Source organism: Podarcis raffonei, chromosome 12 (assembly GCF_027172205.1).
Source record: "Podarcis raffonei isolate rPodRaf1 chromosome 12, rPodRaf1.pri, whole genome shotgun sequence".
Taxonomy (NCBI): Eukaryota; Metazoa; Chordata; class Lepidosauria; order Squamata; family Lacertidae; genus Podarcis; species Podarcis raffonei.
In genome coordinates this window covers 26,997,878-27,016,339 of record NC_070613.1, presented here as the reverse complement: position 1 = coordinate 27,016,339, position 18,462 = coordinate 26,997,878, and the positions used below count along the sequence as shown (strand labels likewise).

At 42.5% G+C, this 18,462-nt stretch overlaps 2 protein-coding genes across 8 annotated transcripts in view; one reads left to right on the top strand and one right to left on the bottom strand.

Annotated features, from left to right (window-relative positions):
* Positions 1–366: 366 nt before the first annotated feature.
* GATAD1 (GATA zinc finger domain containing 1) lies at positions 367–8,940 on the bottom strand. 4 transcript variants are annotated; one of them, XM_053359299.1, is made up of 6 exons: positions 8,785–8,940; positions 7,802–7,879; positions 4,557–4,682; positions 3,933–3,992; positions 2,404–2,587; positions 367–1,175 (listed from the first exon to the last, which is right to left on the bottom strand). In XM_053359299.1, exons 1-6 carry the CDS (start codon positions 8,929–8,931, stop codon positions 985–987), a joined length of 786 nt encoding a protein of 261 aa, XP_053215274.1. In that variant the 5' UTR covers positions 8,932–8,940; the 3' UTR covers positions 367–984. The 4 variants fall into 4 exon arrangements, with proteins under 4 accessions (XP_053215274.1, XP_053215276.1, XP_053215273.1 ...); XM_053359301.1 differs by lacking the exon at positions 7,802–7,879; XM_053359298.1 differs by lacking the exon at positions 8,785–8,940 and having other exon boundaries at positions 7,802–8,080.
* The window catches only part of LOC128398325 (protein lifeguard 1-like), a 25,091-nt gene continuing 13,626 nt past the window's right edge, over positions 6,998–18,462 (top strand). The window contains exons 1-6 of one of the 4 annotated variants that reach the window (XM_053359294.1): positions 6,998–7,067; positions 9,733–9,810; positions 11,969–12,178; positions 13,870–13,948; positions 15,755–15,808; positions 16,109–16,199. In XM_053359294.1, coding sequence (XP_053215269.1) covers positions 9,807–9,810; positions 11,969–12,178; positions 13,870–13,948; positions 15,755–15,808; positions 16,109–16,199 — 438 coding nt within the window. In that variant the 5' untranslated portion in view covers positions 6,998–7,067; positions 9,733–9,806. Of the gene's footprint in view, positions 7,068–8,369; positions 8,566–9,144; positions 9,811–11,968; positions 12,179–13,869; positions 13,949–15,754; positions 15,809–16,108; positions 16,200–18,462 lie in introns of those variants that run through there. The other 3 variants (XM_053359296.1, XM_053359295.1, XM_053359297.1) reach the window with 3 other exon arrangements.

The window sequence follows — 18,462 nt, the reverse complement described above, 5'->3', positions numbered from 1 at the left end:
TCCTTGGGTAGGTGTTGAAGGCCCCCCCAAAAGATAGAATTGCTAAGCATGAAAGTGCAAGTATTATGGGGCAGTAGTCCCCCGCTCCCAAACTATGTTCTGAAATGGCCTGCTCAGCTACATAGGAATGGGCTCACTTGAAGCATGGTGCCACCAGTTCCTACACTAACTAGGGGGTGTAAAAAGGATACCATGGTTGATGGTATTACTGAGAAGCCAAGGAGAATTGTGTGGATCATTGTATTGTTACTCCCTTTACATCTTACCTGGTACACAGTAAGACAGTTCTTATGAACCTTTGGCAAGCAGCTATTTAAAAGTCTGCTCAGTTGAAACTTTTGTAGTTTCAGAAAATTAACAGCATAATCCTGTAGTAAAATTTGTTCATTTGGGCAAAGAACAAGGATAGAGATCTTGCGACAATCCAGATGGTGTTGAACTAAAACTCCCATTAGCCCTGATCACTGGCCATGCTGGTTGCGGCAGATGGGAGTAGGACTCCATGTATGTTGTACTATAACAACTGCAAGTTCCCCATCCCTGGCATATAGTAATTTGGAGTGGGGAGGAAATGAACACCTGCAATTATGCCTTCCCATCACGACAGTAACTGAAATTAAGTTCTATTTACTAGATGCAATGGTTTTTGTAAATGAACACATACACAAGTTTTTCACAGTGATAGTAACAACAGGCTTTTTTGTGAAGAAAGGTAGTCAATAACTTTATTTTTGTATAAAGCAATACTAACAAATACAAAATGTACAGCTTCTCACTAGACTCAACAAGCATGTGAGAAGTTACTTTTGACAGAGGAGAAGAAAAACAAGTTTCAAATAACGTGAAGAAATTTTGATTTTGAAAAAGGCACCCAAATTTAAATAATAAATAAAAGTCACTCATAGGCCTAGCTGGATATACTAAAACATAAACATTTGTGAAAATTAATATACATAAAAAGGAGTCTCTCAAGAGCAAGACACACTACAAGCTGCTGGCAACAGTTTCCTTGATAGAAATTGCTGGGGTAGGTCCAACGTGAGTCCAGATATAACCTTTTTCTGGTCTAGTAGGAATGGTAGGGAAAGGAGATGACCGAGACTTGAAATATTCTGAAGGCGCATGACAAACAAACTCTAAGTACTCAATTTTTCTTGGAAGATCTTCTTCTGGCCCTTAAATAAAAAAAACGAAAAAGTTAGTTGGTTATCCCCCCACTTGGAGCTTTATGGTACATCCAGTTGGCCATTGTCATATTTCTCCTAAAGTATCACTAGCAAGACAGGTACTTTCCCCAGCATGGATATAGCTCTATGCAGGAAATAAAGCTATGCAAGCTGGGCCTGCAGTGTTCTCCAAAAGACATTAGATGGGAGAATCTAATAGGAAGTCCTCCACCCTCCAAAGTAAGGGCAAAACACAGAATTGTATAAAATGCAGCAACACAAGGATACCTGGTATCTCGCTCCTCCTAGGAAATAATTTCAGCTGGTTTTAGATCAATACCAACACTACTAACAAACAGCAGGGGAAAGGAAGGACTTGCACAGCTTGGGGCTGTGTAACCATACTATTGATGATGATGGAAGAGGGGCCTGCATTCAGCATGCTGCATCTCTGTAGCAGGCATGTTGCCCTCCAGCCCAGTTTCTTTGGGCCTAAGAAGAGAAGGTTCACATGTGTAGAGGACCTTGTGTGTCCATAGCAACTTATTCCCGCCGAAAGTAGCTAGGAGACAGTTTTATCTAGTGGTACTATTGATTTCTATAGGGACGCGGGTGGCGCTGTGGGTAAAAGCCTCAGCGCCTAGGGCTTGCCGATCGAAAGGTCGGCGGTTCGGATCCCCGCGGCGGGGTGCGCTCCCGTTGCTCGGTCCCAGCGCCTGCCAACCTAGCAGTTCGAAAGCACCCCTGGGTGCAAGTAGATAAATAGGGACCGCTTACTAGCGGGAAGGTAAACGGCGTTTCCGTGTGCGGCTCTGGCTCGCCAGAGCAGCGATGTCACGCTGGCCACATGACCCGGAAGTGTCTCCGGACAGCGCTGGCCCCCGGCCTCTTGAGTGAGATGGGCGCACAACCCTAGAGTCTGTCAAGACTGGCCCGTACGGGCAGGGGTACCTTTACCTTTTTACTATTGATTTCTACTGAGAAAGACACTCCAACATCAGCACGCTTCCCGGGAGAACATGTTGCTGTCAAATATACAACTCTGAACTTCATTTCCAACACAAATATACATCTCTGCCAGAAATGCAATTCATGAGCAAGTCTAAAGGCAATGCTGCTTAACTAGCTTGTACTACAGGATAAAAGGAAATCTAGGACTCTGGAGTTATATCACATGTAGCACTTTCTGCTTTGTCAGGACAGGTAGAATTTTAACATTTTGGGCCTTGGAACTTACCTATTATGTAAGTTGCAGGGTCAAAACAGTCTTTGGGGCTAGCTGCAGTAGGAATGAGCCATGTTAAAGCTGCACTTTTTTCGCAGTATTGGTCTTGAATAAACCCTCTAATCTGAGCATAGTATGTTTTACCATCCTGCTCATCAATCACTGAAACAACATCTCCAATCTGATAGTAAACTCCCTAGAAAAGATATAGATCATTAGAATTAATTTTTAAAAACGCTAAACTGATAATAGTTTCTGCTTCGGTGTCACAGAGTGAGCTGGCCAGTAGTCACAGCAGAGATAACTCGTTATTAACCAAGTCTGTGAAGATACCGTTCTTGTTGAGTGTCAGGCCTAACAAGTACAACAGCTCATCCCCAGTAGGTCTTACCCCATTAAATCAATTGCCAAGACTGGAAGTCCCTGCCTCCCCACAACCATCTAAGTCCCCTCCTCCTCCAGGGCTTTTCGCAAGCAATTGGAGTCTACACCTCTGTGAAGTCTGTCACCGCTCTGCCTGTTTCAGCCCTCTTCTAGTTCTGGGAGATAGGGGAAGGGGAGCTTGTTGCAGCAGGATGGGGGTACACCCTTGACCCTTCACCAGCCTGCCTCATCTCTATTGGCCTCCATCCTCCCACTTGCCAGCTTCGGCTTCAGCCTCTGACTTGGATTCTGAACTTCTCTCTGCCCAGGTTCTCCCAGCTCACAAAGCCCTGTTACCTCCTCAGCTTCCAACCCATCCTCTTCCCAGTCTTCTCCCTCATTGTTGTCCCGCCACCGCTCCCCAGGCTCTTATCCTTCTTCCCTTGTTGGTCCCCATCTGGTCTATGTACGTTACCCGTTTCCCCCACGTTGCAGTTGCAGAAAGCCATATTTGCATTTTCCCTTCAGTGAGGCCACAGTACTAAGTTTAAGGGCAATTTCAGTGTTCCCTGACAACAAACAGGATTGAAACAACGTGCCTGCATCATTTTTCTCCTTCCCCTAAAATATGGCTGTTCGGAGTTTTAGTCTGCACTTCTACGGCAATAATGCTGATTTAATGTGGTTTAAAAACACATAAATATGTTAAAATAAATAAAAATAGTATTTTCATATCTTTTTAGAGACAGATAAGGATATTGATAAAATGGCTGTCAAGCTGCTCCAAATAAGTAAGTTAGAGTTTCAATACAGTAACATAAATAAATATATAACAGTTTCAAGCTATGTCATAGCAAACGATTTGATAGTAACTAATGGAGTTTATCAATTTGAAAATATCAACTACTTTGTTCTTGAAGAGTATGAACTACATCAGAAAGTCTCAGTTCAGTCATGAACATGCTAGCATCCTTAGCAAGCTATGCGTTTAGGAAACTTCAGTAACAATGTACAGGAAAAATGCAAATTACAGTGCAGATTTATAGTGCTACTGCAAAAACACTAAATACATACTGTATGTTTGAGTCACAGTCCAATATATTTTCTTACCAAGTACTCATTTAAAGATTTATTAACTTTTGAAACACTTCTATGTTCATAAACTTCTAATAACATACCTTATGGAAGATAGATTCTGCTGTAATAATGGTAGCTACAGACTCTGGAGCTTTGATGGGCTGAAAAAGGAAGGTTATAATGATTAACCTGCACAAATAACGTAACAGTGTCAAAATTACAATATAATGCATTTTTTGTAAATGAGATTTGGATGAAAAATTGATAATCTTTGGACCACTGTATATGAAAACATCAAGAAATTAATAGCTTCAGTATCAGTAAGCTTTGACAAAATACATCTATATTTGTTACGTGTTTTAACCAAGAAGGATGTCACATTCAGAAATGCATAGAATATTGATATTATACACAAATGAAACAGTCTTTTAAGACATCGCTCAAGAGTCATTTTGCACATTATGCTCAACAAGTATGAGCTGAAGCATACTAAATACATCTATTTCAATGCAATAATGTGCATAATCTTATGTGATGAATACTCATGGTTCTTCAGGAAAGCAATACTAATGTAGCAAAGTTGTATATAATTTGATAAGCATGTAGGAAAATATATATATTTGGTACAGCTTTTTGTAAACCTTACTATTTTTTAGTACAGCACCTGCCACACTGCTTTAATTTAGAAAGTGCTCAACTGTAGCTGGAGTCCATAATCACCTTACATTTTTTAACTTAAAAATATGCCTTCTCCCTTTTCCTTTAGTGGAAACTTTCTTTTCAGCAGCTGGAGCAGACTTGTATTTTGTGTTTCTTAATCGAGCAGATCTTCTGTGAATTTCTTGCTTACTCTAGTGTACAAAAGTAAGAAACAGTGGGAATTCATTAGTTTATACATGATCAAATATACAACAAGACATATTTATATATAGTTATTCATAGGGTGGGGGGACACAGTAGGACCCACTTTCCCAAGGCCAGAAAGAGATGAAACACCTATTCTAAACACATTTACTAAAAAAAGTACATGCAGCTAATTTCAACAGAAAGATTTTTATTTGTTTCAAGTGCTTAAACACTGTTGTTCAAAAAAAATTCCGCAGGGCAGCTAATAATAATAATAATTTTATTTCTACCCCATCCTCCCCAGGCTCAGGGCGGCTAACATCATAAAACTAACACAGTATACAATGAAAGAATGGGTATCAATCTAGAGAGTTTCAGCAACTCAGAAATAATTTCAAATCATAGCAGAATTTACAGTGCAGTCCTATGCATGTTTACTCAAAATTCCCACTATATTCAGTGGGACTTATTCCCAGGTAAGTGAGCCCAGGATCTCAGCCTAAGGCTGCAAACCAATATAGAATTATCTGAGAATAGGCTAGTGTCATGCCTAAACTATGTGGTGTTCTGGCACTCCCCTCAGCTCGCCTGTACCACCGCACCATTCTTTGTAAGAAAACTGGGTTTCTGATAGGTATTTCTGAATTTTCCTTCTTGTTTCCACACCAGACACAATATTATGAATAGTTCTCATCTCTGACATAACCAGTCAAGAGGCATGTGGTGCAATACGGTGCTTATTAAAAAACAAATAAGGGTTTGATGATCACAGGGTTCAGAAGCATATGGTATCGGTTTGGTATCATTTGTTACTATTTTCTCATATAAAAGCGTAGCTAGTTAACAATATTGATCCTGCTCCAGTAAACCAACCCTGCTACCATCAAAACTCTCCATTTCCAACTCTCACTCCAATTAACCACCCACTTCCCAAAACCCAACTCACTTCTCAACTGCCTCCCAACAGCATTCAAACTCCCTTTCAAACTCTTATCTAATCACCATTCACTTCCAACAACCCAAACACATTTCCAATCCCAACATATACCTTAGCTCATGTATTATACTCACCTACGCAGTTACCGTAATATAAATCACGCACAAATCACAGAAACACTAGAACGCCACTCGTTACCAGTTTCTTCACACACACACACCCATCTCTCTCTCTCTCCCCAAAGGTAGCATGTGCACTAGTTGCACCACCCCTGAGTTAGAGGCACAACTCGGATCAGGTTAAGTTTGAATGTGCACCGTAAGCTTGAAAGTTGTCGAGCTTTTATCCTTGCAATGCCTATTAACCTTAAGAGCTGGGCGGCGCCGGGAAGTACGGAAAATAGATCTGAAGCATAACGAAAAAAACGCGACGTGACCCACAGAGGTCCGATGTCGCACAGCTGACCTAGACCTAGAATTGTAGCGCTGGGAGGGACCACTGGGGTCATCTAGTCCAACCCCCTGCTGCAGTGGGGATGCTCTTTAGACCGAGCTCTCCCTCCTTTTGTTCAATGGCCTCTTCTGGGGAGGGTGGCTTGGCCGGGCCAGCGCAGGAAGGGCGACCGAGGAGGCCCACTTGCTCCGCCGGCGGGCCCTGCTTCCCAAGAGCGCTCAAGGGACCCGCCGCAGCCCGAAAGCGGCCTCACCTGCTTCCCGCCGCCGCTCCCTCCGCCGCTGCCGCCGTTGCTGTGCTGCGCAGCCGCCGAGGTGGTGGCGTAGGCGGCTCCCGCGGACCCGGCAGGCCCCGGGCGGCCCGTGCAGTTGTTGCAAAGGATCTCGCCCTGGCCGCCTTTCTTCCACATGGACGAGGAGGTGGTGCGGCACACGCTGCACGTCGGCTTCAGGCCCAGCGGCATCTTAGCGCCGGGGGACCGCTCGCTCGCTCGGCCTCCGGCTGCGAGCCCGCTCGCCACGACGGATGTTGTGCGTGGAAGCGGAGCGGCTGAGGAAGCGGCGGGGGGGAGAGCAGAGCGGCCGGGAAGGGAAGCGCCGCAAAAGAGGGGCCTCTGCCCTCTGCTGGCTGCCCACTAGGCTGCATGGCCTGAGGGGGAGAGACAAACGAGGAAAGCCAGGGCTTCCCGCCCTCAGGCCGACTGACGACCCAGGGCGAGGGGGCCGGTTTTGCGGGGAACACACCGGCGGTATATCGTGGTCTTCCTCGGGAGCCCCAATGCCTTGAGTCGTCCTTGAGGTGGGCTGTAGTCAACCGAGCAGACACGAAACTAGCCCTTTCTCTTTCTCGGGCCCAAGGATAACCGGCTAGCCTCGTCTATGCTAGGGAAGTTATAAAGTAGGGGGCAAATAATGTAGTATGCTTACAGTTGGAGCAGTATATTAAAAATGCTCAACAGCGGGAGAGGGATGTGATAAAGGCCGGCCTCGAAAAGCAGGAGGTGAAATTATACTAAATTTATGGGCCATCTGAATCCTGGACTTGTTTACTCAGAAACCCCCCCCCCCCTTATTGAGTGGCTGGTGGGTGGGATGGACGACAAAGTGCTGCATAGAAGCTGTATTTCTAAAAAATTATTAGGGAAACTTGTACCTATCACAAGAAAGCAGCTGAAGAAAGTTAAGGATAAGATTTTGTTGGGGTGTGTGTGTGTAAAACATGGGGATTTATGTTTGTAGGTTCCATTCCTCTTCTGTAATAAACAGAGCAGTTTACAATATAAAATACACGGTACACAGAACTAAAAGCAACATTACTAATCACTAAAACCAACAGTTACAAGTTAATTTCCTTCTAATAGTGTTCACTCTGAATTAGAGGTCTCCTGGACCTCCTACCATACCATCACAAGGACCCAAAGACTGCAGTGAAAATGTATAAAGCAACCTACAAAACTGAAATAAGACACCGTCACAACCAATAATACCCCTCCCTCTGACACCTATCTGCTTTAAGGACAGAACTGAAAACTCATACTATTGTGTAGTTCAGTAATGACCTTCAGAATCCAAGGTTGTCATAAACTCAAAATTCACCTACAAAAAGAGTATGAAGGGAGGTAATAAAGTACATGAAATGAAACAAAACAAAAAATAAGTTACTTAAAATGAAGCAAGTCATCTTGAATGTGTATCAATAACACGCTTACTAAAAGGTAGCTAGGTGTTCCCTTACCACCTCTTTTCCTAACGTGGGCTGCTGCTCCCTCCTTGCATTGTTTATTCTGTTATCATCAGGTTGGGCACTGCTTTCCTTTTGGGTGAAGACAGAGACAAAGTAGGTGTTGGGCAGTTCCTCCTCTCTGTCATCTAATAGCATTTCTCTGTCTTCTTCATGCAGAGGACCTAGTACGTGCTTCTTCTGCCTCTTGCTTTGAGCATAGCTGAAGAAACCATTTTTAAAAATTCTTTTTAACCTCTCTTGCAAACCTGAGCTCATTCTGAGCTTTATCCTGCCTGCCTTTCCTCCTGCAGCTGTTGGCTGCTCATGTATACTCTTCCTTCATGATTTCCCCCTTTTCCTTTTTCTTATACATGATGACCTTAAATTTCAGCTCATCTGCAGCCACACTGGTTTCTTTAGTTGCCTCCCACTTTTATTTCTTGTTGGAATTGTCTGCATTTCTGCCTTCAATATTTCACCTTTAAGAAACTCCCATCCATTTTTGATTTCCTTCTCTTTGAGTATTTCTGACCATGGAATCTCACCCAGTAGTGCCTTAAACATTTTGAAATCAGCCTCTGTATAATGAAACCTGTGATTACTTCCTCCCAAGGTTCCCAGTACTTCTACTTCAGCAATCAGTTCATCCCTTGTGGTAAGGACCTGGTCCAAGATAGGTTGTTACTTCTTGCACCTTCTGGGGCATCAAATTATCAGTGAGGCAATGGAGGAACTTGTTGGACCTTACATTCTTGGCAGAGCTTGAGTTCCAACAGGTATCAGGGAAGTTGAAGTCTCCCATGACTACTATCTCTCTCCTTTTTTGAATGTTTGGTAATCTACTCTAGGAAGGTATCATCCAAGCCTTCAGTCTGGCCTGGAGGTCTATAGCAGGCACACACAGTAAGGTCACCGGTGTTCTATCATCTTTACCCTTATACTCTCAATCTGCCTTCCATGCTCCAAGTTATGTATCTCTTCACAAGTGTACATACCCTTTCCTTTCCTTTTGGTCTATTCCTTTTGAATAGGTGATACCCTTCAGTTTCTACATTCCAGTCATGAGTCCCACCCCACCAGGTTTCCATAACGCCTGTTAGATCCTGTATTAAGAGCTCAAATTTGCCTTTCTTGTTTCCCATACTCTGTACATTAATGTAGACAACTGAAAAAGTTAAGAGACAGTTTCCCCACTCCAATGCCTATTGTAAACTGCCTTAGAGCTCATTTGGATGAGGGGGATGTTTTGAATTTAAAAATAAATGAATTAACTTGGGGTCACAGAGGTATGGCCATAGCAAGTGGTGAAAGGGGCCAGTCTTGTCCCCCTCTCATCTGTTCTTGTGCTATCCTCTTGAGCTCACTTTTGCCAACTGTCACTTTTAGAATTCTGTTTCTTGAAACTTCTGGATGCCTTGTTGCCATAGTGTCCTTACTAAGTTATCACAGAGTATTAGTTTATATCTTTAGTAGGTAATGCTGCCTTACCTTTTAATAGTGACAGTCCATTAAAGCAGAGGTTTTCAACCTTTTTGAGTCCACAGCTTCCTTGACCAACTACATTCTTTCTACGGCACCCCTGTGGGGCTCAGGAGCCCAGTTATGTCACCCCTTGCCTGCAGAGCTTTTTTCTTCCCTTTTGTTGATTGTTAGAAAGTAAACTACTTAACAGTAGTGGTAGCTTTACCTCTAATGACAAGTTGCCATATTTTGTATCAGTCTCTTCTCTAACTATTTGGATTCAGATTTAGATAAGTTTTAGATGACAAGGAAGGGTATTCCCTGGAGAGCCATTTTAGATCAGTTTTAATGCAGGGGCTCCATAGGAAATCCTAAAAAACTAACTATAGAAATATAGTTTTATGGAACTATTTATGTAAATAGAGAACATATTTTTAACTCGATAAAAAGTTTTATTCTTCTTCATTACCTTAATCCCTTAGCTTCAGAAGCCCTCTGAACGAGAAGTGGTTACACAAGGCTATTGCGCAAGGGTGTTATGATCTAAAGTGAAAAAATGGGTAAGTCTCCTAATAGTAATGATAAGGGAAATATGTAAGAAAGTCTGGAGGAGATGGCTGACAGTCCCTCCCAGTTAGCGATGTTTCTGGGAGATGTTCATAGATGTTATAGCCAGTCTCTGCAGTCATGGGGGTCACAAGAGCATGAGGCCAAGATCCTGTGAGATCTGGATTTGCCGCCCTTACAAGATTTGACAGTGAGGTTTGTGGGACTGGGATGCCTATAGATGGCTTCTCCCAAATCAGTTTGGCTGCATTCTGTGCAGGCAGGTGATGAAGCCTACCCTCCTTTGTTTCAGGATTATCTCAGTTTATAGTGGGTCATGCTATGGAAAGCCAGGAATGATTTTTTTTTCATGCTGTCCAGATTGACTTGGGGATATTTTTTTTCATCTTCCTTGGAGTATCTCCTTTAGAACAAGATATAAGCAGTGCCTAGTTTCTGTAGTCTTAATTTTTGTCACAACTTACACGATATATATATATATATATATATATATATATATATATATATATATATTGTGTGTAGAAGACTGTGACCCATTGAGAGAAAGGGAGGCTCTTTTAATAACTTCCTATACACCCTTGGGCTGTGGAAACACCTAGAAAGAGGATTATATGGGCTGAGTTCCAGACTTCCACACAGATTTTGGGCAGCTGTGGGAGCAGGACCTGACTTGGCTGAACCATGACAGCCAATACAGCCTGAGGGCAAGCACAGCATGCAAAGACGGGTTAGTTCCTTGAGAGGTGAACAGCTTTGATAGCTGGCTATCTTCCCACTACTATCCCAATACCTGTCTGCAAGGTATTGTGGTGAAAGGAGTAGGAGTCTTAAATATACAGTGGTACCTCGGGTTACAGATGCTTCAGGTTATAGACGCTTCAGGTTACAGACTCCGCTAACCCAGAAATAGTACCTCGGGTTAAGAACTTTGCTTCAGGATGAGAACAGAGATTGTGAGGTAGCGGCATGGCGGCAGCGGGAGGCCCCATTAGCTAAAGTGGTACCTCAGGTTAAGAACAGTTTCAGGTTAAGAACAGTTTCGGGTTAAGAACAAATTAAGTTCTTAACCCAAGGTACAACTGTAGTGTTATGGGCAGATGTCAGAGGTTGCTGACCTGGAATATACCAGGCATATATCAGGAACTGAGGATAGACTCCAGGTGATGAGCCCTATGGACCTAAATGCACACAGGGCTTGCAGACACTTTCAGGCAGCAGGGAGTGGTGTTTGTGGTTGAGCTTTTTGATAGGCAAGCACATTCAAATGGTTAGGTAAGAAATAAATATCAGGAACCTGGCCCTTTGTTCTTGCCTGATCAACAAGGAAGTACTTCTAGCCACTGTTCTCTAGGTTCATAGTTGGTTTATTCAACAAAGTCCTCTAGGTGGTCCACAAAACAATATAAGAGTGCACTAAAAATGAAGGATATGGTACGTTTTGTTCAACAGTAGTTTCCTGTAGTTTCTTTTATGGTAGTCCTCTCAGTGAGGCTGGTATTTTAACAATAATATAAAGGAAAGTTGTCACCCCCTACGTCACCACTTCGTTCTAAAGCAGGTGAGGAATTTGTGACCCTCCGGACATTGTTGGACTCCAACACCCAGCCAAAATGGCCAATGGGAGTCAGACATCTGGAAGGCCACATATTTCCCAGTGCTTTTCTACAGCTTTCTTCTATTTTTAAGACTATCATCCTCAACACATTTATTAGAGAACAAGCCCCATTGAATTCAAAGTAGACGAGCTTGGCATTGTGCTTCACGTGCAAAAACCACTGACTAGAAAGTTTCTTGGTATTAATCTGAAGGTGTAACTCAAATATATTTATCCAAATATTATCCACAAATTTATCCACAAATATATTTATTCTCCAAGATGGAGAATAATCTACCCGTAAGCTTTTTGTGGAGACATAAAGGTAAAGGTAAAGGTACCCCTGCCCGTACGGGCCAGTCTTGACAGACTTTAGGGTTGTGCGCTCATCTCACTCTAGAGGCCGGGAGCCAGCGCTGTCCGAAGACACTTCCGGGTCACGTGGCCAGCGTGACAAGCTGCATCTGGCATAGTATGTGGAGACATACTATGCTTCAAATACCAACATTCTGGTGAAGATTCTCCACAAGTTACAAACTCAGTAATACTGCTTGCAGAGACCGAACCTCCACCTTCTAGTAATCAGGAAAGTACTGTTGAAGAACCTTCCCCTGTTCTCGAGGAGCATCCAGCAAAAGTAAGAAGAGCAAAATCATCTCGGTCACAACACAGGCGTCCAAGAGGTGCACGGTCATCACATAAAAGACGGCGACCCATGACAGCCGTCGAGGAAGAAGGTCCATTTTCTGACAGAGCTGTCTGCACAGGTAAGTGACAACAGTTTCTGTCCAAGGACTTACGATGAGAGAGTACAGGAAGGAGTGCAAAGTAATTGCTTGCATTGTTGGTCAGGCATAGAATATATGTAATTCTAATAATAGATCCCTTTTGCCTTTCTCACCTTTAGATTAGAATTGGCATTCTAAGATAATAGATATTTCGATAATAGATTCTGGTAAACTTAACTGAACAATTAAAAAACAATAAGGATGCTAAACTGCAGTAATATGTTAGAAATAGAATGGATTAGGCCCTTTAATAGGAGATTCTTAAACAGATAACAGATCTGTGTAGGTTTTTATTGTACTGGAAAAAATACTTTGAATTTTACTATTTCAATGCAATTTGCATAATGGAAATTTTAGTTGAAAATTTAACTTGAAGTGGTCAAGACCATTGGCTGGTACAATATAGTTGATGCTGAGGAACCGATTCTTTTGGAATAGATTTTTTTAAAGGTAAGAACAGTCGTGCTAACCCCTGATCTGCACTGGATTAGGATAAGGTAGAAGTCTGCATCATTTTGCTTTAGTTTAGATTCCTGCATTGCATGGGGTTGGACTAGATGACCCACAGGGTCCCTGCCAACTCTACAATTCTATGATAAGCCCCCCAGACAGGGTGTTATAGGAACGGTTGATCGAGCTACTGCCTCTAAAGCTAGTCCATTTCCCAGAAAGGGGCCTTATTTGCAGCCTGCAAAAGTAGGCAATCACTGCCCCCTCCCGCCCTTTTCATTCTGGCTGGCACAAGCGGCAATACTTTGGATGCAGCTGTTGATCTGCTGTTCCTGGCTGGGATTTTGGATTGCTCTCTTTAATACAATATATTTGTATGAGACAGCTGCATATTCCTGCATTGCAAGGGGTTGGGTTAGATTATCCTCAGGATCCCTGCCAACTCTACAGTTCTATGATTCTATGATATTGGCATTATACAGTATATAATGTCTTCTCCATTTGGATGAGGTGAGGGTGAAAGGTGGTGGCACAGCAGGAAACATTTGACCCACACTGTTCAAGAGTACTACCACATATATGTGAAAGCGTCTTAGAACCATGGAAAATCAAAGATGCACTCTATTTATTCCAATAGGTAGGAAGGGCCTGAGTCCATGTTCAGCACATGGGTAGTTAATCCTGGGTTTCACTGCTACATTTATTTGTAATTGTTGCCCATTCATACATGATTAATACTGCATGTATAATTCCAGATGCATACAGACTCCTTAACTTAGTAAAATACACAGAACGTGTACCTTTTGTCTCCTTGGAGTAGTGTTTTTAATATCTGGGATTTTAAAAAAAACTAAATAAATACTAGTTTTTTAAAAATACTTATTGAGAAGTAATGGGAAAGCATGCAAATGTTAATAAAATATTTAAAAACAGCCAGACAAGCCATTAAAATAGCTCCATGGTCTTCTGGGTTCCTTCCTTATCAAAACCAGATTAGGTTAATCCATGGGCGTAGCTGGGGGGGGCAGGGGGCAGCTGCTCCCCCCCCCCGATCAATTAAAACAATAATCAAGTATAACAATATAAATACAGTATTAAACTAACTGACCAATCACATTGGTTCTGCCCCCCCCCCGACAAAGTCTAACAAAAATCCTGGCTACACCCATGGATTAATCCATTCTTCTCCCCACCCCATATAACCTGTACCATTTCCCTAGTTTTCTACAGGAAATTATATCTTATGTCTACACTTCAGCTGGGCTTGACCCTTGGTATAATTTGCACGTTCGTCTACTGGTAAGTATAGCTAAGTAATCACAGTTTCGATTAATTTCAGATGCAACATGGTGAGCTGCATGTTTGTTCTATTGTGGCAAAACTTGGTATCTTAACCACTGCTTCTATTGGGGGGGAGGTATTCCATACCTTTTATGATGCCCCCAGCTATTATGTTAAGAGGCTACATGGCAGCCATTATTTTACCATCTACTTCTGTTCAGTCCCATCTCACCTCACACAGCTGCCTGGATCTGTTTGTCAGATCTTTCTGTGACTGTGACTGTGGCTGAGAAGGGCAGCCTGCTCTCCTGTTCTGTATTCCTTTGTTTGGCTGGCTGTCCAGATCCAGCCATGTTTAGTTCTTGAATTACAGGGGAGCTAGAGGGGTTTGGCTAAAGGGCTGAACTTACGGATTTCATAAAGCCCGCCCCCCCTCGTTCTCCTGCACTGTGGTTAACCAATAAAGTGTTGTGACATCTTTTTATTAACAGGGATATTTACAGGAGTTACTGCTTTCTTTGAAGAAAGCAGTGTATCAGTTTTCTAATAAAATATATTGTTATGAATTGTGGGTGCCAAAATCCCCAAAATTCCTAATAGGTGTTAGAATATAATCAGTGCACAGTGTTAAAGTTGCCAGACACAGGATTAATAAAATCTTAAAATACAGGCCAAATCACCTTCCTAAATTCAGGAAATTGCCTGGGAGATGAGCAATTAACCAAAATCAAAGGGAAGGTAATGAGCCATTAGGAATGTCATTAGGACGGCAAAGGCTGTGCCAGATGGTAAGGCCCTCCCTCTGCTCAGACTTCATTTTGGAAGGCAATAGAGAGTAGAGTTTAGGATTGGAGTGGCTGGAATTTGACCTAGGAGAGAAAAATTGCAGTTTGTTCAACACAGCAAGCTGCTGAGAGTTAGAGCCATGGCTGGGGTCTGTTTAAATACAAGGCTGCTGCAGTTATGGGAAAAGCAAGAACCTTTGGGAGTGCTAATGCTGGGAACCCCTCCATCATAGGCTCAGGTTGCATATGTGTGTGAATAAATCCTATATCATAAAGACACCACAGTCTCCATTGTGCCTCATTTCCAAAAGGAAACACGGACCCTGGGTAAAGTGTGCTAGGAACCCCTGGAATCTCACACTGCTGTGGAGATTGGGGTGGCATGTAACAATATATTAGTGCTGAGTGTCTCCAGCCATAACATCTCACAAAAAGAAAATGTGTATCATTCAGCCTCCCCCCGAGGTCCAGTGAAGCAGCTGCCTCAGCTGGTGGAGGCCCCCAAGGCTACATCCTCGCAGGCATTCCTCTCACCTCTGCCACCTCTGTCAGAGAGGCACTTCCTGCTTTGTCTCAAGCAGTCAAACGGGATGTGCCACCCCTGAGCCCAGGTCAGGAGAGCTGTGTATTGAAAGCCCCCAACCTTTCATAGGAATTAGTGCCTATGGAATAGTCACATTGAAAGGACAACCATTTAGACCAGGCATAGGCAAACTCGGCCCTCCAGATGTTTTGGGACTACAATTCCCATCATCCCTGACCACTGGTCCTGCTAGCTAGGGACGACGGGAGTTGTAGTCCCAAAACATCTGGAGGGCCAAGTTTGCCTATGCCTGATTTAGACTATAATATCATTGACTAAGGTTGCTTCTAATTTGATATATTTCTTATATCAAATATATTATGTTTTAGCTTTGTTTTAAATGCTGTTATGAAATATCGTGAGTGTAGAAATTGTGTGTTAGAATAAATAATAAACTACCAGTTCTCTGCACTGGGATCCTTTCTGTAACTGCTTTTTGCTTGATTTTTTGGCCAGGAAATACCTTAAAATATGGGTACGAAGACGCCCATGGTTTTGCTATACCATGTTGTAAGTATAGTGCATGTAGCTGCCAATGAAATAAAATCTAATCTCTTAATAATTACAATAGAGTATATTATTTTTTTACAAACATGTTTTATAAAATCAGTGTATGTAAACAAGGAAAAATGTTATTTGTAGTATCAATTATGTATGCAAACAGACTGAACATCTATGTACATCAACATGCTTTCAAGAAAATATGCAGTTTTAAGTTAATTTCTCTTGTAACTTAATTTAAGCTCTTCAGTAGCAATTAGAGCATTTTACCATGCAAAACTGTAACATTTGCTTTTGTTTTGTTTTTAGACCATTAATCATGTTGCTGGCTATTACAATAGCCTGCTGTGATCAAGCCCGCAGGCGATTTCCACTGGACGTCATTATGTTGTTAATATTTGTAAGTATTTTTTGAAGGCAGTGTTCTGTTTAGGGCAGTGTTCTTAAACCTTGGATCCCCATAAGTTATTATACAGCTCCCATCATTCCCAGCCAGTTTAGTAAATGGCCAGGGATTATGGCAGTTGTATTCTAACAACATTTTGCTGTTTGAATTTGGTAAAAGGGAAAATAATAAATACGGTAAATAATAAAAAGGAGAAATCCCTGGATGGCAAGATCCAGGTTTGGGGCAAGTACTCTTTGGTAAGAGCCCCAGCAGAGATTTAAAATCACACAATATAAATCAAAGTATAGTGTGGGAAGATAGGCTGTTAGACCTTTAAAATATCTCCTTCCAAAGTTCAATACTTCCCTTAGCCCAGAAAGCAACCACACATTTGGTAAGTTAAAAATGGTGTACTTACAAACTTTCCAAAAGTCGGAATCATGTGCTTTTTCATGCACCGTTGAGAAAAGACAGGTAGTAAAACTTCGATTCTAAAGTGGTAAATATTTATAAATTATTTGTATAGAAACACAAACATTGCTTGCTTAAGTCTTGGAGCATTCAGCTTAGACATCCTTACTGGTAGGGTTCACATGGTCGAATGGGAAGAACAAAGGCTTGATAGCTATTCCTCCCAAGGTGATGGAGAAGGACCTAGCTAAGCCTGGCAGGACAACTTACTCTATGGTCTCAACTGACTCATGAATTAATTAGAGTTAAGCCTGTTGGTTATATGAAAGTCCCCCACACCTCGGGACTCAGGGTCAAAGAACCCTGGTTTATTGTACAAATTGTAACATTGCTGCCCCAGACAGGCTCTCTCTCTCAACCTGTTACATGTTGTGCAATCTAGAATTTGGCTTACCAAGAAGAAGGTAGGAAGTATGGTGTAAGAGAGGAAGCACAAGTTTATTATGCACACTTTATTTGCAGCGTTCTCCATTTGTTGTGAGCACTCCAGCCTTCTAGGACAAAGTTCACCAAAATGGCGCCCATGGGTGCTCGGGTGCCCACACATACCTCCTATGGCACCCATGAAAATTCTCTGCAAATGTTCCCTTAAAAAATCCACAAAGCATGAGGGAGCTTCTCTTCGTAAATGTGGTGGTGACTGATGTGTCTTTTCCCCATTGATAGGGGGAGGACTTCTGGGTGAGGCTTATCTGCACCATTTTTGTTGGTATATCTGTTTTTCTACTCTTTCAGATATAATGGCCACCTTTTGCTACGCTATGCACTGCACCACAGCCATTTTGTGACTGGCACCCCTGCATCATTTTCTCAAATTTCTAAACATGCCCATTGGCTCAAAAACTTTGGAAAGCTCTGGGCTAGAGTCATATTGCAGCCCAGCTGTTCCATTTCATTGGGCTGTGAAACTGTGATTCTCTGTTGGGAATTCGGATGCATCCAAGTCAATTGTGTTCCTTCTAGTGCTCAAAGGCAGGAGACATTGTTACTCCAAAGGAAGATGTCCAGCCCCCCTCCCTTGAAGTATCAGTTTTGTTTTCTGCCTTCACTCAAAGCAGCCCATCCCAGCATTCCCTGTTCCCTTGGCTACTGCTTCTAATGCAGGGCGGTTCAACTTCTCAGACCAAGTGGGCCGCAAGAGTACTTTGACACAGAACCCATGGGCCACACACTGAATTAAATGTCCACATCATCAATTAAAGTGCTTGCAATATAGTTAATATTATTTAATATACACAATTAATATATTTATTTGGACTACCTTGATCTGAAGTGGTTTTTGCCTTTCAACTTGTGTTATTTCCCCAGGGCCTGCCAGTTCAAACAGCGTCTTCTGTCGGTGTTCCCCCATTTGGTGTTCTTACTGTTAATTTCCTTTTTATTAAAGGAAAATAAGAAAAAGGGGGGGAAGTCTGTTTGTTTTTCAGTTGTCTGCTTACCTTTCCCATCTCCTTTTCTCTGTCCCTCATTGCTTCCTTTCATAGTAAGCATAATTAGGTAATAAGTCAAATGCCTCAAAAAAAGGAGACACTGCCTTTTCTTCTAAAGCAGTGTGCCTCCCTCTCTGGCCTCCTGCTCTGTGAGCATGAGAATGTACACTGCCAGAGTGAAGAAAAGATGTTTTCAATTGGCTGCTTCTCATCCACTTGGTGCACATGATCATGATCGTCATTTTGAGTCCAATAGTGACATTCCCAGACATGGCTAAATGGTCCTGCTGTAGCAAAAGAGGCGCAGGCTGGAGAAGGCAGAGGTTCCAGACTCCCAGAGGCCTGATCACATCTCCACAGTGACTGCTGCAGTG